This window comes from Mandrillus leucophaeus, unplaced genomic scaffold (assembly GCF_000951045.1).
Source record: "Mandrillus leucophaeus isolate KB7577 unplaced genomic scaffold, Mleu.le_1.0 Scaffold415, whole genome shotgun sequence".
In the NCBI taxonomy this organism is placed as follows: Eukaryota; Metazoa; Chordata; class Mammalia; order Primates; family Cercopithecidae; genus Mandrillus; species Mandrillus leucophaeus.
This window is the reverse complement of record NW_012104421.1, coordinates 4,276-30,552: the sequence shown is the minus strand read 5'-3', so window position 1 is coordinate 30,552 and position 26,277 is coordinate 4,276. Positions and strand designations below refer to the sequence as shown.

The 26,277-nt window shown below is 35.4% G+C and overlaps 1 protein-coding gene across 2 annotated transcripts; it reads right to left on the bottom strand.

Moving 5' to 3' along the window:
• Positions 1-1,664: 1,664 nt before the first annotated feature.
• CNTLN (centlein, centrosomal protein) lies at positions 1,665-21,613 on the bottom strand. Of its 2 annotated transcripts, XM_011992648.1 has the most exons (4): positions 21,473-21,613; positions 21,130-21,315; positions 18,551-18,628; positions 1,665-3,034 (listed from the first exon to the last, which is right to left on the bottom strand). In XM_011992648.1, the coding sequence occupies exons 2-4, from the start codon at positions 21,247-21,249 to the stop codon at positions 2,933-2,935; spliced, it is 300 nt and encodes a 99-aa protein (XP_011848038.1). In that variant the 5' UTR covers positions 21,250-21,315; positions 21,473-21,613; the 3' UTR covers positions 1,665-2,932. The 2 variants fall into 2 exon arrangements, with proteins under 2 accessions (XP_011848038.1, XP_011848037.1); XM_011992647.1 differs by lacking the exon at positions 21,473-21,613 and having other exon boundaries at positions 21,130-21,323.
• Positions 21,614-26,277: the final 4,664 nt, after the last annotated feature.

Below are 26,277 nucleotides of genomic sequence, written 5' to 3'. Positions count from 1 at the left end.
TCATCATTACGTACAATGTTAGCTGTAGGCTTTTAAAAGATTGTTTTATCAAATTGAGAAGTCCCTATGTCTAGTTTTCTGAGTTTGTTTTTTTATTTTATTTTATTTTATTTTTGAGAGGGAGTCTCACTCTTTCGCCCAGGCTGGAGTGCAGCGGCGGGATCTCCGTTCACTGCAAGCTCCGCCTCCCGGATTTAGGCCATTCTCCTGCCTCAGCCTCCCGATAGCTGGAACTACAGGCGCCCGCCACCACGTCCGGCTAATTTTTTGTATTTTTAGTAGAGATTGGGTTTCACCGTGTTAGCCAAGACGGTCTCAATCTCCTTACCTCATGATCCGCCCACCTAGGCCTCCCAAAGTGCTGGGATTACGGGCATGAGTCACTGTGCCCGGCTCTGAGTTTTTTTTAAATAAATGAGTGCCAATTTTTGTCACATGCTTTTTCTATATCAAATTTTATGATCGCATGTTATTTTTAGCCTGTTAATATGGTGGTTTACACTGATTGATTTCTGAATATTGAACCAGCCCTGATTGTGTATCTTTTGACCAATATCCCTCATGAACACAGACGTAAAACTTCTAAACAGATTTTTGGCAACTTCTATTTGTTTTCTATTTTTGCAGTCAGAAAGTACCACAAACTTAGTGGCTTAAATTAGATAAAATGTATTATCTTACATTTCTAGATGTCCAAAATCAGTTTCACTGGGGTAAAGTCAAGGTGCTGACAGGACTGAGCTTTTCCCAAGGTTATAGGAAGACTCTGTTTCCTTGCCTTTTCTGGTCTCCAAGGGCCATCCACATTCTTTGGCTCATAGCCCTTTCCTCCATATTTTAAGTCAGTAGTGTAGCATCTTCAAATTTCTCCTTCTACCTCTCTGGTAGAATTACTCTCTCTCTGACTCTTCCTGCCTCCCTCTCATAAGAACACTTGCAGTTTCATCAGGCTCACATCAGTAATCCAAGATAATCTTCCCACTCAAGATCCTTGACTTAATCATATTTGCAAATTTCCTTTTGACATATAAGGTAACACATTTGCAGGTTTCAGGGATTAAGGAGTGAACATCTTCAGGGGCCATTTCTCAGTCTACCACATTTTCCTTTTTTTGTACACTGTCTTTGTTTAGTCTTGGTATCAAAGTCATACTATGCAGTCTCATTTTTATCTTTGGAACAAAATTTTGCTGTAATAAAGTATTACATTTTAAGTTTTGTAATTTTTTATTACTTGTGCTTTCCTGTGAGTTGGGAATACTGTGATGAATGCTTAGTATGGTAATGTTTTAATTGCATCCTTTGGGCATATAGTGTCATCACATAATAAACACAATGCTTCGCCATCTAATTCAATAAGAAAATCCGCACTTCATTGTGCCTTAAGTGTGTGACATTTGATGGTCATTTCTTTTTTCTTTTCTTGTTTTGACATGAAAAGTATGTGCTGGTTTTTTTGTTTGTTTGTTTGTTTTAAATTACAGTAAGGCAGTATTTGTGTCACCTAAAATTCTGTCAAGTTGTAACTGTGTCATTGTGATTTGTAGTATTCCAAGCAGTAGTGCAAAGTTATAAGAGAAGCACAGTCTCTTCCGTAACTACTCAGCTACACTCATGTAGTGTGAAAACAGCCATAAGTAATACAGAAATGAATGAGCACCACCGTGTTCCAATAAAACTTTATTGAAGGACACCAAAATTTGAATTTTATATAATTTTCACATGCTACAAAATAGTATTCTCCTTTTGATTTTTTAAAAACCATTTAATAAGGCAAAAATCATTCTTAGCTTGTGGGCCATACAAAACAGGTAGCAGGCCAGATTCGCCCTGCAGGCTATAATCTGCCAACCCTTGTTTTAATCTCATGGGACCTACATACTAAAGAGGGGAAAAAAGAAAATAAACAAGAAAACAAATACATGAACAGATAGGTAATTTTGTGCTATGAGGAAATAAAATAGTAAGCTGGTCAGAGAATGTGTCTCTGAGGGACCGGGGAAACTGGACCTGAATGATGAGAAGGAGCCAGCCATGAGGAAAGTTGAGTGCAGAGTATTCTAGAAAGAGAGAAGACCAAGGGCAAATGTGGGAGGCAGGCACCAGTTTGGTGAATTAGAGGAACCGAAAAGGGTATGGCAGGAACATGGTGAAGAGGTGAAATGAGGTGGGAATGTTCAGGAATCTAAGCAAGAATGACATCATAGTTAAGAATGTAACTTTAATAATTAGTTGACCACAGTAGTAGTTCTGTTAATTAGAGCCTAATTTTATACACTGGGTTTGTGGTCCCCTGTGAATTTATATGATTACACAACATATACTATTGTGAATTTAAGAGAGAGAAGAAAATGTTTTTATTTTTGCCAAATAGTTGTACAAATACACAGTATCTCCTACATAAACCAGCACATCAATGAGAACAGATTCAATTGGACCACACAATTTATTTCAATAAATGCTCAAGTTATGATGCTTCATTTTATATTTGCTCGTAATACAAATCTGTTGCTCCCTGGACCACTTATGGCCATCTGTAGCAGTTTTATGTAAAAAATCTAGTTTCTTTATGAAACTTAAAACATTAAATCCTTAGTTGATACTTTTTCTTCCTATGCTCAGACCAATTTGTGTGCCAAGCCTGTTCAGTTTCTTTTAATGCACTAGAAGGAAAATCATTTTTAAGTTTGCATTGATTTGTGGCAATATTTGTATTCAACAATCAAATGCTACACTATTTCCTTTTAAATGGCTATGCACTTAATTAGTTTCACTTGTTCAGCAATTAATTATTTTCAGAGACTTCTTATTTTTGTATTGAACCTGAGTATTGATAGTTGGAGCAGATACTGTATCAGGATTGCAATGCATATATTCCAATCACACCACATAAAAAGTTTTCACATTTGTAATAAAGCTCTCCATTTTAATATCATCTAATATCTTTCATAATTGTGAAATATCCTTCAACTAGTTTCTTTTTTTCATTTATTTTTTCCAGTACTGCTTCTAGTAAATATGAGGCAAAAGGAAGCTGTAAAAGAAACACAAAAAAGATTATTAAAACTCTATATTTTCTTCAGTTCAAAAACATACTAAATATCATTAAACCATTAGAAGTTAGAGGTCTGCAACTTTGCAGCCATAATGGTACCCTACTGGATCTCTTTTCTACTGATCTTGCTGGTTAGTGTGGGTAATTTTGTCTTTTCTAATAAAAATGATAAAAGAGCAGAAGTAAAATGAAAAAAGATAAACGCCTTATTGAACAATTCATGGTTTACTGACCATGTTAATGATGTAATCTGCAATACAAGCAGCTAAGCCATTTATCTTCAATCAGCTGATCAATAGCAGGTTACAGTCATCTCTAGGGCACACAGGCCCATAGAAGTAGCACTGTATGTTCATCACTCATAAAAGAATGAGAGAGAACCATCAATTCACATGTCTGTGTTAGAGCCGAACATCTCAAGAATTGTAGAGTAAAAACTTCAGAGGAAAAAATGGCAAAAGTATACCCATTGATTAAGTTGTTATAGAAAAGTTGTTTGGCATATCAAAGTGTAATACACATGTTGCAAACTGCTGAGTTTATGAAATGTAGACTACATTTTCAAATTTCATAATTTATATTACTTTTCTGGTCAAGTTTTATTGTTCCCTCTGCTTCACTGAGTTGCCTGTAGAACTCCAACTCATCCAATACAGTTATACAGTTATTGGTGGTAAGTAAAAGACAATCTGAAATGCAGCCCCAGTTACTTCTAAATCCTAGAAATCTCTCTTGTCCTTATTCTCAGCTACCTAGCCTCACATAAGAGGTCTGTCATAATTAAGAAGCTTGTTAAGTCATTTCTTGGACTTGTCCTTTAGATCAACCAGGGACAGACTACTTCTGTTTCCCTGAATATATTAATGGGAATGCTTAGCATGCCCAGCCTCCTTCCCTGCAGGGCAGTAGCATCAGGCCCATTTTTGTGCTAGGATGGACCACTGACAGCATCACTGTCGGCATCTGACCCAGGATGGCCTGACGGCCTTTGTCTGGGTCCTCAGCTATGCTCCCCTAAGGTGTCTATAATTAAACCAATCAGAATGGCTCTTTGCTAAATTTGGACTGGTGAAAAGAGAAGAGATTGGCTGTGATAGTAGAACTAAAGAGCAGACAGGCACAAACAAATAGACCACATCAGCCATGAAGGAGAAATAGAGACCACAGCTGATCCAGAAAACTGCCTCAGGCCCAAAGAACATTCTAGTCTAGTCCCTTCTTATGTTTATAGTAATCTGCCTGCTCCTTAAGGTAGCCTGAGTCTGTGTCTGTTCCCCAGAAACACAGGAGCTTCACATATTTGTCTTACTTGAAACTTACCACTAAAGAAAGTATAAGATACCAAAAGACCAGATTTCTTCAGTTTTAAGATACAGATGAATAGAAGACATACACATTGACTTTACAACAGCTTTTCTAGGGGGAAAAAATCTACAACATCAAACACACACATATTGCATACGCATCCCAATTTCAGGAAAGTGAAGAAGTGGGAAAAGCATATCTTAGAAATAAGAAAAAAGAATATGATCAGCTCTCTTCTGGAGGATAATGATAAAACCAGTACGTTTTAATTTTGACACACTGCTCTTCTTGGATGTAAAAAAGAGTTACATTGGACAAAGATGTCAGTTTTACAAATAAAAATTTAAACCTTGAGAGCATTAATATTAGGTGTGAAAGAAATGCACAAAAAAAATGACAAGACTACTGGGCAACTTTCATTTAAATGATGTCACTCAGTACTACGTGCATTCCTATCTAAAAGGAAGATACAAGATGGTGGTAATTTCCCATCCCTTACTGGAAGAAACAAGGCAGAAGTGAGTGTTTCATTTTCTAAAATTGTTCTCTAATCAAATAAATTTGGGAAACAAACCAAACTTCTAAACAGTTCCTTTAGTTCAGGACCTGTTAAGAGTGTTTAAGAGGCTAATAGGCACTGTGTTTCTCCAAGAGGACAATATAATATCCTATTTCTAAATTCATTTGTCCATCCTTTTCTTATGGTCTCTTTATCAGGCTGAAATACTGGTCCATGAAACATAGTTTGGGGGAACATGCTGGTTATATCATTTCCTATGTAATAATGTCACAGACCTTTCACCAGTCCACAATGTGTTGGCATTAATCATATAGTTTGCAAATTTTGTTTTCAAGTTTAAATCTTAATCTACTCTTATTATCTTGAGAGCTGAACAATTTTAAACATGGACATTGCCTTGAAAAAGTCAAGCTCAAATAACTCTTCCAGAAAGCCTCCAATGTGGAATGGGAAGTCCGTTTACGAATTTATTACCAACTCCCTTTATTCTCTTGCTCTGGCTTCCAATAAAACTAAAAGCCTCAAAGTTAAACACAACTGTATGCCAATCCTGTTTTATTGATTATAAGCTTCCTTTAAGCTTTTTATAGAGGCTAACACATTTTGGATTTCAAAAAGAAGTCAACCCTTAAATCAAAATGCATAGTATGTGTACAACTACCACTTTTGCGGGAACCTATCTGTCTATAATAGTTCAGAAGAATCATATTATTTGTCATTACATAATTTTAGACAAAATTTCATATATCTTACCAGTGTGAGATTTAAAATTTTTAATTCAATTTTTCTATTTTTCCTTTCTATGACCCAATTGAAAATATTTTCCTCTAAACCCAGTGTTCACTCTATTTGCTGTTTATACTTTATGGTTTATTGTTAACTGTAAATTTGGCTTTCACAGAGGTCTTTCAAAACTTATTTTTTAAATACATAAGGCTCAGTCATAATTAAGTTAATTTTATAACAGAAAATATGATAAAATAGTTAATAATTCAAACAAATTTAGAGGAAGACTAAGAAAAAGTCAGAACTACAAAACATTTCATAAAATATACTTACTGTTTTCAAATAAATACAACAATTTAAAGTAACTGTCAATTTAAAAAATTTAAGTAGCTGTCCCTGCCTGCTTTACAAATAGTTCTTGCTTTATGGAACAGATTCAATATGTAATCAAATAATGAATGGACTAACAACTTTGGTTTTAAAAATAACCTCTCTCACCAAGTTTATACTATTCATTTATTTAGCAAACATTTTTCACAGATTGTACACAAAACAATTCTGCTTAGTCTACAATGAATTACCAAAAGATTTTGTTTATAAAAATGGCTAATAGTGGAATTTTCAAGTTAACTGGCTATTTTGGTTAATTAAGAGTTATTACTTACATCATGCTACTTCTCAAACATCATAAATTATAGTGAACTGGAAAGTCAGATGGAACATAATTTAATCTTCAGTGATTCAAGAAAGCTCTTCAAAATCTTACAGTACCACATGAACATCAATTCTCAGCATGTAGCTCTACGCTTTAGAGTTAGGACTGAAACTGTACTTAAAATACAACATGCCTTGGAAAGCACTTTAAAAATTCACATGGTCTGCTTGTTTGTTTGCCATATTTTTTAAAGTGCAAAATGTTTTAAAAACACTAAGAACAAGAGAACCAAACCTTCTTCTACTTTGAAGTCCAGATTAAATGCATATTTGTTTCATACAAGGAGTTTATAGTTAATTATATTATCTTTATATGCATTCTAGAAGGGGCTATGTCTCCCTTAGAAATCTCTGAGGGACAGACAGGCACGGCTGCCTTTTTACTAATAGGATTTTAGAGTTGGATAGAAGTGACAATCTGACTGACCACAGCAAAGATCTTCTTGCACCCTATCAAATACATCTGAAACAACAAACCAACATTATGCTGCTGTGGGTTTCATCTCAGATGGTATTTGCCAGGGATTACAAAGTCCAGAAAACCTGCATGATTTCTTTTTCTCTCTTGGATAAAAAAGGAGAAACGATACTCCTGGGCATATCAGTGCAGAGTTACACATGCTTAAACTCTTCAGCATAAAGAGAAAAATGGACAGGTGAAGATTTCATACTGAGTGAAATTTCTTGGCATAGAAATTTAACTGGGATATCTGACAAAGTTTGCCTTAGTCTATAGGTAGTCTTAAGGCAGATCTTCCTAGTCATTCTGGCTGTTTCCGCTGCAAAGAGTGATTTCCATTATAGGAGGGATCTCCCCTGATTTCACCCAGATTTTTAGCTTCTCTGACATATAAACACCTGCAGAAGTTTACCCTTAGGAACTGGTATGCAACTACCACAATCTTAAATTTATTACTCACACTTACAAATGTGGCTTCCTTTAGAGGTGACATATAAAATGATACAAATGATGACTGCAGATGCTTGAGAACTAAGAAAAATAGCAAAGCTTAAAGTCCATGATTGCTAAACATAAAAGTAACTTATTATATCAGCATTAATAGGAATATGCTCTTAATATGAAATTGAAATTCTTTTGTATTGAAAGAAAAATGGAAATAAGGATAACTTTTAAGTATAAAGGGTACAATTAACAATTTGGCCATTTTTATTCTTGTTTTCTGTTTGAAAACTATGACCAGAAAGATATTTCTTGTAAGATAAAATTTGACTTTTATCTAGAGTCATATTGAAAGTGAAGAATATAAAATTTCACGAATTATATCTGCTCTTAAAATCTGATTTAATGAGACCTTAGAAAGGATACTGTAGGTTTATTATAAAATTAAAGGTGCAACATTTGGTATATGCATTTCTTTACATATATACAAGCACACACACATATCTGAGTGGTTAGCATCCACTCTATTATCCTGTAGTTAAAGACTGAACTTGTTAAAATAATCAAGAAGGCCATCAGAAAGAACAATGTATTTATAATTTAAATTTGGCACTGAATTTTGAGTCATGTCTCCTAAATGGTTGTTTCTATTTCTGCTGCATATCCGAATAGATATAAAGACCTCTTGGAGTTCTGCTATAAATGGACACGGAGAAGGCTATGCCTGCTTCTTTCAAACTCTGTTGAAGGCTATAGTTTTTCTCTCTTTAATTTTGAAACTTACTCTAGAAGTTGTAAAACAGAATGAAGAAAAAAGCCTCAAGGACTGCTTCCATAACACTTAAAGCAAATGGGTGATCTACTCTATTTGTAAAGTCCTTGGGGTTAGGGAGACGCTTGGTAAGATACTTCAGGATTTAGTAAAATGAACTGCCAGCAAGTTCTTTAGGGCTATGGTAAGTTATGTAAGATAGAAGAGAAATTTAAGTTAGCTATAGACTTTCCTTCAAACCCAGAAGCACCTCTAGGCTGTGATTAGGCCTCTTGTCTGGTGTCTGTGTGACACTATAGTTCTCGTCCCCAAAACTTGCCTAGATAGAGATAACCCCTTGTCACTGGTTCCTCAGCAGCTGGGAGGTTTCTTCCCCTCCCTCATTTTCCACTCCTATCAAGTCACTTTTCCCTAACTGATAACCAATATTCTCACAGATCAGAGACTACTGCTGTGCCCTTACCTTTAAGATAATGCTTTGGGCAATGATACCAGCACAAAAAGCTCCCTTGGACATCAGTTTGGACCCCTATGAATTGTTTGGACATTGGTCTTACACAAAGCCTGACACATTACTACTTTACCCTACCTTCTCCAACCCCCTGCAAGGCCCTTTTGAAGTCCTAGTTGTCTTCTCACAAAACCAGCACACATAATGACAAATACATCTTAATACTGGTATTCGGACTATCCTAATATGACTTTCTTCTCAAACGCCAGAAACTGTGTAGTATATATACTTTAAGGGGATATGTCCATTCTTTGTATGCTCCTTCATGACTAGGTGAGATATTCACGCTAGAGATAATGCTTTAAGAGTCTACAGTCCACTATAACAAGGAGTCCCTTTTTATGTAGACATTAAAGAAATAATTTGGGGTCTCAATAGGACTAGGTGTGAATACCAATGTTTATCACATGGATATGAACTCCGAGTTCAGGAAAAGAAAGCTTAACTGATATAAAAAGTATTTAGCAGGTAGACCCTTGTTATTAACTAAATGCTTGTGTTCCCCCAAAATTTTTATGTTGAAATCCTAAACCCCAACGTGATGGTATTAAGAGGTAAGGGCTTTGGGAGGTAATTAGGTCATGAGGATGGAAGCATCCTGAATGGGATTAGTGCCCTTATAAAAAGAGATAGGAGAGCTTACTCTCTCTCTTGCTCTCTCTGCTATGTGAGAATACAATGAGAAGACCACGACCCACAAAACAGAAAGAATGCTCCTACGGCTAATGCCTGATGTTGGACTTCCCAGACCCCAGAAATGTGAAAAATAAATGTTTCCCAGTCTATAGTATTCTGGAATAACAGCCTGAAATGACTAAGAGAACACTTAATAGTACAGATAGGAAAAATGTTGATTTAAATATGTCGCTCCAGATTAAAATGATTAAAAATGTTAAATTAAAATGATTTAAATGATTAAAAATGATTAAAATGATTAAAAATGTTAAAATATGATTAAAAATGTTGATTTAAATATGTCGCTCCAGAATCGGGATGAATGTGAATAGTGAATTATACCTCCTCAATGAAAGCACTCAACAAATACAGTTATGCATCACTGAGCAATAGGGACGCATTTTGAGAAATACATTGTTAGGCAATTTTGTCATTGTCCAAACCTAGATGGTATAGCCTGTTGCACACCTAGACAATATGCTATGGCCTACTGCTCTTAGGCTAGAAACCTGTGACTGCATGTTACTGTACTAAATACTGTAGGCAAATGTAATACAATCATAAGTATTAGTATATCTAAACATAGGAAAGGCATAGTAAAAATATGGTATAGAAGATTTTATAAAATGGTACCCCTGAATAGGACGCTTACCGTGAATGGAGCCTGTGGGACTAGAAGTTGCTCTGGGCAAGTCAGTGAGTGAGTTGTGAGTAAATGTGAAGGCCTAGGACATTACTGTACACTACTGTAGATTTTATAAACCCTGTATACATGGGCTTCACTAAATGTATTAAAAAACCTTTTTCTTTCTTCAATAATAAATTAACCTTAGCTTACTGTAACTTTACTTTGTAAGCTTCAATTTTTGACCCTTGTAAGAACACTTAGCTTAAAACACAAACATACCATACAGTTGTACAAAAACATTTTCATATCCTTATTCTGTAAGGATATAAATAATTATCTATTTTTATTTTTTTTATTTTTAAAGTTTTAATTAAAGAATAAGACACAAACACACACATTACCCTGGGCCTACATAGGGTCAGGGTCATCACTATCCCTGTCTTCCACCTCCACATCTTGTCCCACTGGAAGGTCTTCAGGGACAATAACACGCACAGAGCTGTCACCTCCTATGTTAACAATGCCTTCTCCTGGAATACCTCCTGAAGGACCTGCCTTAGGCTGTTTTACAGTTAAGGTTTTTTTTTTTTTTTTAAGTAAGTAGAAGAGTACACTCTAAAATAATGATAAAATGCATGGCATAGTAGGCTGGGCACAGTGGCTCACATCTGTAATCCCAGCACTTTGGGAGGCTGAGGCAAGCAGATCACCTGAGCTCAGGAGTTGGAGACCCGCCTGGGCAACATGGCAAAACCCAATCTCTACAAAATATTAAAAAAATTAGCCAGGCATAGTGGCATGCGCCTGTAGTCCCAGCTACTCAGGAGGCTGAGGCAGAACTGCTTGAGCCCGGCAGGCGGAGGTTTTGGTGAGTCAAGATTGTGCCATTGCACTCCAATCTGGGAGACAGAGCGAGACTCTGACCTCCCCCCCGCAAAAAAAATATATGGCATAGTAAATACACAAACTAGTTATAGACTTTTATTATCATTATTGAGTATTATGTGCAGTACATACGCTATATTTTTGTGTACGCTATATTGTATACGCTATATTTTTCTATGGGTAGCAGCATAGCAGGTTTGTTTACACCAGCATCACTACAAACAAGAGTAATGTGTTGTGCTACCACCTTAGGATGGTTACAGTGTCACTTGGTAATAAGAATTTTTCAGCTCCATTATATCCTTAGCAAACTAATGCAGGAACAGAAAACCAAATACTGCCTGTTCTCACTTATAAGTGGGAGCTAAATGATGAGAATATATGGACACAAAGAAGGGGAACAACAGACCCTGGGGCCTATTTGAGGGTAGAAGGTGGGAGGAGGGACAGGATCAGAAAAAATAACTATTGGGTACTAGGCTTAGTACCTGCTTGATGAAATAATCTATACAACAAACCCCCATGACATGAGTTTACGTATATAACAACCTGCACATGTAGTCCTGAACCTAAAATAAAAGTTAATAAAAAAAGAATTTTTCAGCTTCATTATCATCTTATGGGGACACCATTGTATAGTGTGGTCTATCATTGGCCAAAATGTCCTCATGCATTGCATGACTGTATTTACTCTACAGTAGGCAATGGGCTAGGCATCTTCTGGGGAGACTAGTAGCAAATCTAGCAAAAAAATATGCTTTTAAAATAAATTAAAAATAATTAAACATAAGAAATCACTAGCATTCTAAGTTTGAGTTATTTTCCATATATTTTCCCTAGGCCTCGAACTGTTACTATCCTTTTCAAGGGTGACAAAACACTTTTACAAGGGATAATGCATTTTGGCATTCATTATTTTATCACTCCAAGTCTGTCAGGTGGTATTTTTTCTATCTTATAGTTGAAGATATTGAGTTAAAGAGGCTTTAGTTACTTGCCTTGAGCTAACTTCTTCACATACTAGCGTGAGACAGAACGCAACCCCAGGTCTTCCGACTATAAGCCATTGTAAGTTTACTGTGCACAGAGAGTTCTGGTCAATATAAGGAGAAACTGAATGAATCTCAGGCACGTGATGCTGAAAATGGATTTCTTCAGCAGTTACTGAGTTTCCTATCATTCCACAAGGCAGAGCTCATGCTCTGGAAGAGTGGTTGGCTTAGATATTTTACAATGCAAACATTTTAAGTAAGGGGTTTTGATTTTATTACACATTGTGCTTCATGTATCTTGTTCTATTTTCTGCAGTCAAGGAAAAATCTAGTTCTAAATCTAGATGAAAAACGTTCTTGCTAATATCTCTCGAAAGTTACAAAAAACAGAATAGGTGACATTGGATGGGCTTTTCAAGGTGCAAGAATATGAGTGATTTTAATGCTTCTCTGGGTAATCCATATTTTTAGGGCACAATTTACTGACTTTTTGTTTTCCCTTAGCATGGTATAGGAGGTAAAAGATAACTCACTGTGCTCTCAAGGAACTTGTCTATCTAGAAGACAAAACTGTCCCATACTATGTTTGACTACACCAATTTGGCTCTTATATTAATAAGCGTTTCCTAATGTTTTGGAAATCATAATGAAAATGAATATTACCTGTGTCCCCACATATACTGACTATAAACCCTAGTTCAGATTTTTTAAATTGTTTTATGTTATAGAAATGACAAACATTTTATCATTTGAATCATTTTTAAGTCACTTACTCAGTGGCATTAATTACATTCATGTTGTTGTGTAACCATCACCACCTCTGTCTCTAGGACTTTTTCATCTTTCCAAACTGAAATTCCACATATATTAAACAATAATTCCCCTTGTTCCACCAGCCCTTGACAGCCACCACTCTACTTTCTGTCTCTATGAACTTGACTAATCTCAAACAAGTGGAATCAGAGTATTTGTCCTTTTGTGTCTGACTTATTTCACTTAGCATAATGTCTTCAAGGTTCATCCCTATTGTAGCATGTTTCAGTACTTATGCCTTTTTAAGGCTGAATAATAAATTGTACACATAAACCACATTTTATTTATCCATTCATTTATCAGTGGGCATTTGGATCATTTCCATCATTTGGCTATTTTGAACAATGCTGTTATGAGCATTGGTGTACAAGTATCTGTTTGAGTTCCTGCTTTCAATTCTTTTGGAGATATACCCCAAGGCAGAATTACTGGATAATACAGTAACTCTATGCTTAATGTGTGGAGGAACTGCCATAGCGTTTTCCACAATAACAGCACCCTTTTACATTATCATTAGCAACATACAAGTGTACAATTTTCTCTGCATCCTAACACTTATTAATTTCCTACTTTAGAGTTTAAGTCTTTTAAAGACATGAATTGTCCCATTTGTTTCCCATGCTGACTTGCACTTTTACATACTATTAGCACTCGATAAAAGTTTGTTAAATAAATAGTATTACTAACTTCAAATATATACAGCAATTGAATTAGCTGTTAATAAAGAACTTCCAGGCAGAAATCTTTTTATATTTGGTTGAGACTTAATTTTAGAATACTGATTATAAACTTCTTTGTTTTCCTATAGCACGAGAATATATATTAGAGGAGATAAAACTACACGAAGAAAACAATAAAATGATAAAAAAAGAAAAAGGACTTACATGAAAAAACTGATATTGTAGATTCAAATAAACTTAACTATTTTATTAAAAGGGTCCTTTTAACTTTAATCACATTCTAGTGATACGAAAGTAAGCTTACCTTGTTAAATAAAAAAAACCCAGCAAGGCTGTGAGTAGAGGATTTTAAACTCTCGCTACTTCATCTAAATGTGAGGAATTAATTCTGTGTGGGTTACTGAGTGTGTAGGCTTATATGGATGAGACAGACTGAGTGTGTGAGTATGTCAGTTTGTGAATGCGTTTGTTGTAAGTGCAACACAGGAAACGACCACAGAGTAAATGGCTTCAGAGCTGCAAGGAGAAACTTTCAGTTAACCTTCAGGCTAGTAGTATATTCTATTTACAAAAGCCAGGGAGATTTATAAAACCCTTCCCACTGCCATACTGCAAGGCATTCTGTAGAAGGTAAGCATATTTTGCAGAGAGGACACTGGGGAAAGTTAGCTGTTTTAAATTTCAGCATTTGCAAGATCTGAAGCAACTAATAGGAATAGGGATATTTAAAGGTAAAGAAAAGCCACTGATCAACGTCTGTACTTTAAATTCTCCAAAACTGAAGGCAAAAAGACAGAATTTTTGATATAGTTCCAATAGAATAAAATGATCTATACAAAGTGGACTAAAATGGACAAAATGAAACCTAAAAAAGGATTAGCAAATAACAAAGAATAAAGCTACACACCATAACATCAAGGACACATTTTCTAGCCATTCATATCTAAGGGTATTTATAGAAATCTTAGTAAAGACCCACACTCTGGTTATAACTATGTATTATTTGTTTTATACATACATACATATTTTAATATATCTACCCATAATTCTACTCAAGTTAACTACCTATTAAATTTCATAGTTTATACATTTTAACTGTTTATTGTCCTCCATCCCCAGAAGTGTAAATTCTATAAGAGTAGGGAATTTTTATCTCTTTTATTCACTGCCATATTCTCCAAACCTGAAATAATACCTGGCATGTAGAAGGTACTCATTCACATATTTTTTAATGATTCCAGAGCACAGGCTCAGCTTAATTTCCACTAATTATCTTCATTGCCTTTATAAAGTCACAATAACAAGGGACTGTTTTAGGTATTATAAAGGCCTAAAAATAACCTTTATTATAATTTTAATTTGGGGGATCAGAATGGGCAGAACAGATAAACACTGTCTTGTAGAGGGCAAAGTTTAAAAAACTGACTCCTTGTTCGGATATGTGAACAGGTAAGACCAATTAGAGTATAAAGGTGAGACATCTCCTTATGTTCCAACTGAAAAGAAACTACTGAGTTTGAAATAAAATCATTTATATCATTTACTCATATTTACAGCCACTAGACAGAATTCAAGTTCAAATGCATTTAAAGAAATCTCTGCTAATGGTGGGGGGCACAACACTTGTGAAATAAGCAATTTATTAAATTTAATTTTAAATGTATTTTTTCTTTTTGTAATATTTTCCATTATCAAGGAGTTAACTGTTTTAAGTGGAGATATAATTCACATAGCAAAACTCACTATTTTAAAGTGTATAAATCATTGATTTTTAGTACATTCGCAAAATTGTGTAGCCATCACTAGTAATTCCAGAGCATTTTCATCATCCTCAGAGAAATTCTATCCGTAAGCAGCCATTCTCTATATCCCCCCAGCCTCGGCAACCACAAACAAACTGTCTATAAATTTGCTTATTTTTACATTTTGTATGAATGGAATCATACAATATGTAACATTTTATGCCTGGCTTTACTTCTTTTGTTTAACTAAAACTGCTTTACCTCTTTTGTTCCCTAAACCTCTAAAGATATTATCATCTTTCTCTCCTCCTATAGTATATTAAACTCACCCATCTTTTGGTTCCTACCCAGACCCCTTCATCTAATCTCATTACTGCTATCTAGCCACTCATTATAATGTAGATCACATCTGTCTCCTGCCTTTCTATTACTATGGCCAGGCCGTATCCAGACTCTCACTGCCCCTTACCTAGAACACCTTTTTGCTCCCACTCTCCTCTCTCCAACCATCCTACAATGTTGCTCTTCAGCATCTTTCTAAAGCACAACTCTGATTACATCCCTACCCTGCTCAAAAGCTTTTATAATTTGGTCTCAGCCTACTTTGCCTATTTCTATCTTTTCTCCCACTCCCTAAACTACAGACAAACTAATTTTGGTGGTTTCTCCCATCCTACTTTAATTATCAATTTGCTTGTTTGTCTCTGCCATAAATTATGTTTTAAAAAATATATCAATGTGAAAAGAGAGATTTATACAAATAAAAATGTTCAAAGAAATTAAAGGCAGCTATGCCATAGAAAGATAAAAGTAGACTTAGTAAGATTTTTTTAGTGTGGTTCTGATTACTAGAAATCTCTGGGGACAAATGTAAGGTGCAGAGAAATGTCAAATATAAAAAGTTACCAATAGCATCACAACTACTTGAAAGAATGACATATATTTGGGTTCTGTATCAAATATATATAAGTTAAAATTTTAGACCTTTTAGTTCTCATGCACTTGTAGCTAACAACAGCAGTAGGTATCATATCATTATTAGTTCCACACTACCACATGGAAGAACAGCTTTTTATTTTGTGGTGAATATTTTATCAATATGACATTCCATCAAACAAAAGCAGAAAAAAATTATTTTTTTAACCGAAAGCAATTCTCTGGCCCAATCAAACAAAAGACAAAATCACAAGGCCAGATTCGCCCTCATAATCTCAGGATTCGATCACATACAGCGCCCAACACACAGACAGGACATAAAAGAGAGGTTTTCCAATAATTTTGTCAAAATAGTTGAATAACAAAACATCAATATTGGACTAATTAGTATTTTTTAGAAAATGTCTTCAGTTATCCACAATGTGAAGATGATGTAAGCTCATAGGAGCTATAAGCCATAAACTAAACAAAACGTATGAATGAACATAATTACACTTTTGCCCGCACAATCCTGTGAGTGTAACTCAGACTCTAAAAAAAACTGGTGGGCAAAGAAAACCTTTTCTAAAATTCAGGACAAATATAATTGCTCAGATTGAGAGAGAAGAAAAGTAGGCTAAAAAAAAAAGATGTATTTTATTTTATAGATTTTTCTCTTGGGTGTAATTATAAAGCGACAATCAAGTGCAACCAATGAAGTACCTATTTTTTCTCTCACAAAATTCAAAGACATCAGCAAAACCACCTATGTCGGTAATAAAAATAAAAAGTCTTTGACTTTTTAAATGTTATCATACTGTCATAGTGGAATAAAATTAGCTTGAAAAATGATCTAAAGGCACATGATGCAGTTCATTATGTATAACAGCAAGAGCAGCGGTTTCCCAGTGTTCATAAAGGCTGCTCCATTAAATTTACCTCCAGTCAATAATTAGGAGTCCACAAATAAACCTGGGCAATTAAATCAATACTGCCTGGCAATTATATTCCAGAGTCCAGGCTCAGTGGCACAAAAAGGCACTATATCAAGCTGCAATATTAAGCAGTCTGATGCCATTTTCAACAGGATTTTTTTATACTTACTGGACAGAATAAGCATACATTCAGCTAATGTAGAATGTATGTATATACCTCTCCATGTGTTAACCAAAAAAACTCAGGTCCAGTGTCGGTACAGTTTTAGCAAAATTTAACAAAGCTTTATACGTATAGATTTATTATTTTTATAGTCATACTTGATAAAATTTCTAATTCAAATAAATACAGGCCACATTTACGAAGTGAACATTTTAAAAATTCATTTAAAAGTTTATTTTTATCATTTTCCAGTTGAAAAGAAAAACCTCATTACAATCATTATTGAATTCTTTGGTGTGCCAGCCACTGAGCTAGGGTCTGGGAGTACCACACGATTAAGAAACGGCCTCTGTTCTCAAAAGCAAGTAGTCAGTGTTTAAGGCCTTGCCTAGCACCTGCACATCTACACTTACACAACTTTAAGCAAATGATTTTTAATCACCTACTGTTATTAAAGTGATTCCAGACAACGTCTCAATAATATATCAAACTGATACTAACATGAATAGTTTATATACTATTTACTTATTCTTGACTTTACCAAAAGCACAGAAACTGATACTTGTTAATATAAATGTAAAATAATTGCATTTAATATCAGTTTCTATTTTTAATCTTTACACAGAAACATTTAAAATGACTTTTCTAAAATCACAGGACAATTTTGGGGGTACTTTGACAAATATATTTTGGCTTTTATTTATTACAGTCCATTTAAAAAATAAACAATTAGGTTGAGCCAAAAGAACTATAATGAAAAAGTTTTAGAATACATTACATGCTGTCAGTGATGTCAAAACAAAAGCTGGCTATGACTAGAAAAGCAGGGCTCTCACCTGCCAATAAACTGCCCTTGATCACTTACAAGAGGGGCGCATCCCAGTAGACTATATGTGTATTAAAAAAATACTTGAAAGGGAAGAAAAAGTATCACACAGGTCACAGCAGCAGTCTCAATAGACCCCTCAGGGATTTCAACTCGTCTTGGCCTTGTCATCCTCTATGCAGCTTTCCACTCGGCCCAGAAAATGTCGATAGGAAAATGTTTGAGGGGCCTCTGGTGGAAATTTTTTCATTCTTTCTGCATTGACAGGATGCCAAATCAATATTTACTTCCCACTAACAAGCTGCTCGAGGTCTCAGTAGAAAATATTGTAGAGAATGCGGGAAGACACAGTAATAAACAGCTGTCTGGCTGTGAGGAAAACATGAATTGACTGGAAACAGGTCCATAGTAAAAGGTCACTGAAACCCATGAACTCCTCAGGTGTCCATATCAACTACTAACTTTAAAGACACATAATAAAGTATCTCTTTTCCTAAGAGGTCTGAGAGAATGGATCCTTTTCAGTCTAGCAAGCACAGAGGTTGACTCAATAATTTAATTAATGCATTTGCTAAGACCCATGTTGGCTCTATCCCAAGGCATTTGTTTCATTTGTTAAGTCCAAAAGCACAAATAGAGGGTTAACTTTCCTTTCTACCTACTGGAATACTTCTTTACCTAACAGAAGTAAATAATGGGGTAGTGTTTACAAAAAGTTAGACATCTGGTGAAAATGTAAGGCTTGGAATTCTTATTTAGAAGTTTAATATATGAAACAGAAAAATGAAACACCTGTCCTTCAAGAAGTTTCTGAATGTACAACATCCATTCCTTGTCATTTTCAGCATCAATTTTTGTTTTTTCAATTTCCTAAAGAAAAAAAATAGAAACACTAGTGTTAATTAAATTTATATGAACTTGTTTATACTATTAGATACTTAATAAATCTAGAGTAATATCAGTAGAATTACATTCAACAAAGAGCAGTCTGTCATCTCAAAGTAGTAATATTTAAATCCGTGCTCTTTAAAATTTAATTTATAGATACATACTATGGAAGATATAGCTATATTTATATATTTCACGGTAATTCAGAAATATTTAATTTCTACCTTCACAGTGGAGCTCAAACTAGGGGCTAATATGGGGGTGAAAGCAATTAAAGTGAAAAATAAGATGGAGTTATATAAAAGAATCATTTACAGGTGACCCTCGTGAGATAACACAAAACTTAATATTCTAAAATCTGACTTGTCAGCAGATAACTAAGGAGTAATTGTTATCATTACAAACAGAACAGAACATGGCATGACTCTGGTATATTTAAATGCTTGTTGATTCAAACTATCCAATAATCTACTGATAGGCAAAGAACACTCCAACTTAAAGTTCTGTAGGTCACAAAGTATTTTCAGCCCATCAATTATCATGATAGAATATTTCTGGAATTGAAATGTATTCACATGCACAGTTGATGATTCACTTGAAATTGTAATTCAGTTTACAAAAAAAAAAAAAAAAAAAAGACTTTCCAAGAAGGGAACGGTGTGAGAAACTATTATTTGTTGAAATTTACTGTATGGCAGGCATCATGCTAGGCACTTCAGATAGGCCATTACAGTTTCTGATGTGAATTTACTACAGTTCGATATAGTGTAAAGAACATAAATCAGGTGATCTGGGCTCTGCTTGGGCAAATCCTTGGACCTCTGGAAGATGTCAGGATCAGTCTATAATGCAATCTAGTAAATATATCAAAATGTACCTATCCCTCTTAGAACAGTGTGTTTATATCTCTTTCAGGAGGGACTTAAGAGTGTGTGACATGCATGTTACAGTGCTGTGTACTCTGTCTTCAGACTCCACCCGCCCAGAGGCAGAGGTGCCATTTATTCACAGACGTGCACCATCTAATCTTTGGGGCTATCAAGAGAGATCCTTTTCTAATTCACACACTCAAAGAGGACAACTTTTCTAATCTGCTCATTCAAAGAGGGTTTTTTTTTGCTAATTTGTTAGCCCAGAGAATGCATCATTTTAGAGATTACTTGGTCTTGAAAACCTGGTGGCTCTGTGTTCCAGAATATGTACATGTGTTAGCATCACTGCATGTGTGTAAGTGTAAACACATACATGCAAACAGCCATACTCACATGAGACACTGTGCTAAATCTGTGTGTTTTAAAATTTCTAGGCAACAATAGAGGCCTTACCCTTAAATTTTTGTTAGGTTTCTCATCAATCAACATATTTTAATTAAACGCCTATAATAAGGCTTAGTTAACACCCTTGCCAGAAATAATATTACTCCCACGTGTCTTATATTTGGTACTATATGTGATATTGTTCTTGTACTTCAAAGTTTAGAATTTGATAGAAAGTCGCAGACATTTTCGCATAGTTGCTGAATGCAGAAACTGGTAATTCACCCATTGGATGAAAATAATACCTGTAGGATTCCTTTTAACTATTATCTAAGGATTCTTGGTAGTTCAAAAATCTTTACATATTGTAGATTTGCTCTATTCCAGAAGATCTTTCAGAAGCTGATGAGGGGGCCAGAGGATGATCTCATACAGACACCCAAGTCTATCACTGAACAAATATTTGTTGAGAAGCTGCTAGTGCCATCATCTTTTAGCATTCCAAAGGATAAAAATCTAATATTCATGAATTAAAGCTCAGAGTCATAGTACGATAGGAATGAGCACCCTACACATGTTTCACAAAAGACTGTGCGGTATGAGATTCTGCTGTTTATGAGGCAGTGACTATGTCAAAAATGCAGTGTCTTTCCCAGGAGGTGTGAAATGCTATTAAAGAGTATACCTGTATGCATATAAATTCACTCAGACAGAAGTATTTTACCCAATTATAAGCAATAAATATTTTTCAACAATATATTTTCAAAGCGTATATTGGTGAACAACAATTTTGAATTTAGCTATGAAAGCCAATAGATTTGGCACTTTTTAAAAAATCTCGCAAGGAGAAAAAAACTTCAAATCAGTGGAGACTCAGCTTAACTAAATCCATTTAAACTAGCTTAATTAAGTATACTGGTTTACATGATATGTAATATGATTAAATTAAAGAAAATGGAGGATAAGAAAGAATAAATGAATTGAATAACAAGTAATTTGAAAGGTTATAAGTACTAGCTTATTTCTATATTATACAGTTAAATTTCTTTAAAGGCTTTTTGAGTTGGTTAATACTTGATGTGTATCTTTCATTGGCACTTTAACAATCTTACCATCATTAATACTATCTTAAAGATGAAATTCTAAGAGTTATAAAATGAATAAGAATATGTACTTAAGTCCAATGTGTAATAAACCCTTTACTAATAAATATTTAAATTATCTCACCACTTCATCTTCTGTGTCTAGTATTTCCTCTAAATCTGACCGTGAAATGTTCAGGATAGAAGCTGCCAAGGTCTGGGCTTTATGGGTTGAGGTTTTACAGGCGTCCCTGTTTTTCTTCATTTTTTTAAGCTCTCTTATTTGTCGCCTTACCACGTGGACATCATTTTGTAACTCTTTGGCCAAAGCCTGTAACATATTGGAAAGAAATTGAGCTTATATGAAAGTCATAATGAAGACAAAGCAGTAATAACATAAAAATGTGAAGATACTAACAAATCATTTTTTTTTTTACTAGGATTACTCTGGTTTTAATTATTCTGGAATATAGTGGATTGCTCTTTACCTATTGTCAGCATGCAATAAAAGTTCTCTTCAATGAATACTTAACCAACTTGCTGGATTAAGAAAAGGTCCCCCATCCCTCTTTCAGATGCACCAACTGATATCCTGCTTGGTGAATGCTTACAGCAGGCAGGCTATTTTTAATCAGCACCAACCACTTCCACTAGTCGACCTAACACTAAGAATCAGGTTCTACTTATTCCTCAACATGCATATATTATTTTTAACAGGTCAGTTGCATAATTCATTTAATGGTTACATAAACCAATGAAAGATTACTGCAGAAAGAACTGTTTCTATTTTATCTATACTAGATTACAAATGCTTTGGAAAAAGTTGAGAAAGACAAATTGGGTCAAAGTTCAGTTACATGTGGTAAATTATGTGTGGGCAAGACAACAATAAAGGATTGAAGAAAAATCATTAAAACATCAAGGATTGCTTCACAAGCTTTTCAGTTGCCTCTTTGAGAAATCAGTAGAAGCTAGCCCATACCACACCCACGTGTGGGTAACAAAAAGTTACTCCTTAATCTGGTTGGACAGAGGGCCTCAGTACATGGCTTTGTGAGCTGAGAGCAGATTAGTTAGATGTTTGGGCTGTTTCCAATCTTTTGTTAGCACAAGCAATATTACAATAAATAATGGTGCTCAGATATTAATTTTGCATCTCCAGAATATATGGCTAGAATTGAAACAGCTGGATCAAAGGGTGTGTAGAACTATAATTTTGACAGCTGTTACTTAATTCTATCCCTGTGCTCCATGCAAGATAGTACTAATATATATCTCCACAAAGAATGTATAAAAGTATCTGTTTCTCTACACGAATAGCAAAATACCAATATGTTACTTCAGAGTAGCTTGTGTTTTCACTGCATTTTAAAGTTTCATTTCTCTCATTGTAAACAAAGTTGAGCATCAGTCTTAAGAAATCATTATATTTTATTTGTCATTTTTTGGTTTTTCTTAGGGATTTACAGGAGTTCTTCATGTATTAGGGAAATTATACTTGCCTATTGCATGTATTTCAAATATTTCATTATTTGTTCTTTTGACAGTACTGTTTGATGTCAAAGAAAAATAATTTTAATTTTGTATGTACTCAAATTAATGAATCTTTTCCTTTCTCACTTTTGAATTTAGTGGGATACTTTAAAAAGCATTCTCCACAATGAGGTACATAAAAAATACTTTCTAACCACAATTTTTTTTGCTACTTTTTTATTTTTCAGTTAAATTTTTTTTATCCATTTGTAATCATTTAGAAGATCATTACATAAAATCATACTCACTTGTCCCATCACCACTTAGCAAATAGTCCATCTTTCTCCAAGTGATTTCATAAATGTTTATGTCAGTGTCTGAAGTTTCTATTCTGTTCCATCTCTTTTTATTCATTAAGTTTTATATTTGAGTATATTTTAACTAATGAGGCTTTATAACAAATTTTAACATTGACTAAAGCTATCTCTCTCTTATTACCCTACTTTATCAGATTTTTATTGGTGTTTTTGTTTGTTTAGTTTTTCATATGAATTTCACATTCAGCTTGTGTAGATTCTCTGCCCCTTAAAAATATCTTACTGTGGTAATTTTATTTCAATCATGCTAAATTTTATTTGGATCATGTTGACACTTTGGAATGCTGAGTCTTCCTAATCAAAGAACATGGTATTCCTTTCCATTTGTTTAGGTCTTTATCTGTGTTTCAAAGGACTGTTTTGAAGTTTTCTCTTTATAGATCTAGTTTATTTCTGGACATTTTATTTTACATATATTTTCTTATTTTTATAGGAGTTTTTCAGTTGATTACTGTTTCTAGGAACTCAAATAACTAACTGTAAAGACTGATAACTTTATCTCCTTTTTAAAATCTTTATACCTCTAATCTACTTTTCCTTTCTTATATATAATACCTCTCAGTTTGATCATGTGTTGTCTTTCTAATTTCTTTTACTTGTCCATCATGTTTTCTTATAGTTGACTGAACTTTAAGAGGACTCTGAGCTTTATTATTTTCCTTTGATTATGTCATTTACCCATGATTCTTCATAATCCCTGTATCCCTGCATTGGTGTCTGTACATTTAAGGAAGTAGCCATTTCTTCCAGCCTTTACAGGGTTTCTTCAGCAGGAAGAGTCCTTCACCAGTCAGTCCAGCCTTTGGATCTGAACAGGCCAGCAGATAACATCCATGGGTAGGCAGGCAGTACTTGCTGTCAGGTTCTCTAGCTGGGTGGGGCTCTTGCCCATACTGCTAAAGTCAGGTGGGGCCACTGGTTGGGCTCTGCAGTCAGACAGGGCTGCTGGCTGGGCTCTAGAATTGCTTCTTATTGGGCAGGATCACAGGCTATGCTCATTGGCCGTGTGCTGCCATGTGTTAGGCTTTGCAATTGGGCTACAGGTAGGCTTCATAACCATCCACAGTTGGGGGGCATCCAGGATAGGCTCTCTGGTCAAATAATGCTGCTGGTTGGACTCCTTGCTCAGGCAGGGCTGCACATTGGGCTCCAGGATGACGCAGGGCTGCAAGATGTACTCTGCAGTTGGGTGGGGGTCATTGGCTTGGTTCCCTGTCTGGACAGGACCACTGGCTTTGCTGTGTGGTTAGTCAGTGTTGTTACAGGACTCCCAGGTCAGGCTGGCTGCAAGCTGTGTTCCATGATTAAGCGGGGCTACAGGCTGGGTTCCTTGACCAGGTGAGGCTGTTGATGTGCTCTGCACTTGAGCTCCCTGGTTGGATGGGGCTACCAGCTGTGCCCCATAGTGTTTGGGGCTAAAAGCTGCACTCCACAGCTAGCCAAGATCCTTGGTTGGATGGGGCTGTCAGCTGTACCTCACAGTTGGGGCTAAAGGCTGCACTCCATGATCAGGTGAGGTAACTGACTGTACTCTGGGGTCTGGCAGGGTCAACGGCTTGGCTCCCTGCCCAGGCATGGGCATAGGCTGTGCTTAGCATACGGGCAGGGCTGTGAGCTGAGCTCTATAGCCAGGTGGGGTTGCTAACTAGGTTCCTTGGTCAGCGGGGTCCAGACTGTGCCCCATAGTTGGGGAGGGACTATGGTGTGGCTCCCTGCCTGGGTGGGTATGTAAGCTGGGATCTGGGGCTGGGAAGGTTGCTGTTTAAGGTCTCAAGGTGGGCAGGGCCAGAGGCTGGGCTCTGGCAAGGTTGCCGGCTTGGCTCCCTGTCTAGGCAAGAGCTTAACCAATTTGTTTTTGTGTATTATACACATAGCTTAAGATTCCTATGTACTTCTCCTTGATTACATTTCCTTTGTATTATTATCATTATTTATTTATTTATTTTTTGAGACGGAGTCTCACTCTGTCGCCCAGGATGGAGTGCAGTGGCGCAATCTCGGCTCACTGCAAGGTCCGCCTCCCGGGTTCACGCCATTCTCCTGCCTCAGCCTCCCGAGTAGCTGGGACTACAGGCGCCTGCCACCACGCCGGCTAAGTTTTATTTATTTATTTATTTATTTATTTATTTATTTATTTATTTATTTATACTTTTAGTAGAGATGGGGTTTCACCATGTTAACCAGGATGGTCTTGATCTCCTGACCTCGTGATCCGCCCGCCTCGGCCTCCCAAAGTGTTGGGATTACAGGCGTGAGCCACTGCACCCAGCCTGTATTATTTTTCTAATATCTAAAGTTCAAAGTTATATTTTGGCTAAATTACAAAGGTTTTAATATTCTCACTGCTGTTTAATTTGAAAGAGTTCACAAACTCACTTTTTATTTCTTCCTTAACCCTAAATCAGATACAAGGGTTTACAATTTTTAAGTGGACCGATACATTTTGGCCACTTATTTTGTTAAATCACAGCTGTATTACACCATGTTCAAGGCAGATAGCTAAAACAATTTTTCTGTTTTTGAATTTGTTAAATTTTGTGGCTTAAGATGTAAGCAGTTTCTGTGAATGTTCCACATGGCTTTAAAAAGAAAGTAGCCTTATGTTTTCTGTACTTGAGTTATTGATTTCTGAGTATAGTACATATTAAATATACTGCAGGACAGTAAATACACCTAAGGAATCATCAATTTCTTTTTTGAATTTCCATCAAATTTTGCTTAACATGTTGTCAGATACATAAACATTCATAATTTCTACATTTTCTTTACAAACTATCCATTCTTGTCATTCCTAATGCTTTTTGCCATTAATTTCGTCTTGGAATAATATTGCTATATATTCTTTTTTTAGCATTTATCTGATGTATATTTAGTTGTGTGTTGGTAAATCAGTTCTTTGGATGTTGGGGGAAGAGCATGACTTGTAATGTTTGTTGATTTTTGTGGTACAGATTTTTTTTTATTTTTCAGAGATGGGATCTTGCTCTGTCACCTGGGCTGAAATGCAGTGGTGTAATCATAGCTCAGTAGAGTCTTGAATTCCTAGGCTCAAGTGATCATCCTGTCTTGGCCTTGCAAAGTGTTGGGATTACAAGCATGAACCCACCATGCCTGGCCAATTTCTATGAAATAAATATACGTACCATGATTGATTTCAAGCAACCAACATGAATAAGAAGTTGGGAAGAGACATACAAAACTGGCTGTTGTGGTACAAGCTAGTCCCAAGATAACATATTTTTAAATTCTTTCATTTTTAAAGCTTTTGGATAACTATATTTTAAGTGCATCTGTTTTCTATCATAGTCTGTCTTCTTTCCTCTTTGTTCAAAAGATATATTTCAGCTCTATTATTTATATTGTAGTTATTGGTATATTTGGATTTATACCAGTCATGTAATTCTATCTTTTTTGCTCTCTCTAGAGTAAATTATTTCCTTCAT

What these genes read in the sequence shown, in the direction of transcription:
- CNTLN (XM_011992648.1), bottom strand. Translation starts at nt 21,249, where the DNA reads ATGAAGAAAAACAGGGACGCCTGTAAAACCTCAACCCATAAAGCCCAG. An exon ending in TAGACACAGAAGATGAAGTG is followed by an intron (nt 18,629 to 21,129) that starts GTGAGATAATTT and finishes TTTTTTCTTTAG; the next exon opens with GAAATTGAAAAAACAAAAAT. An exon ending in AGAAACTTCTTGAAGGACAG is followed by an intron (nt 3,035 to 18,550) that starts GTGTTTCATTTT and finishes TTTCTTTTACAG; the next exon opens with CTTCCTTTTGCCTCATATTT.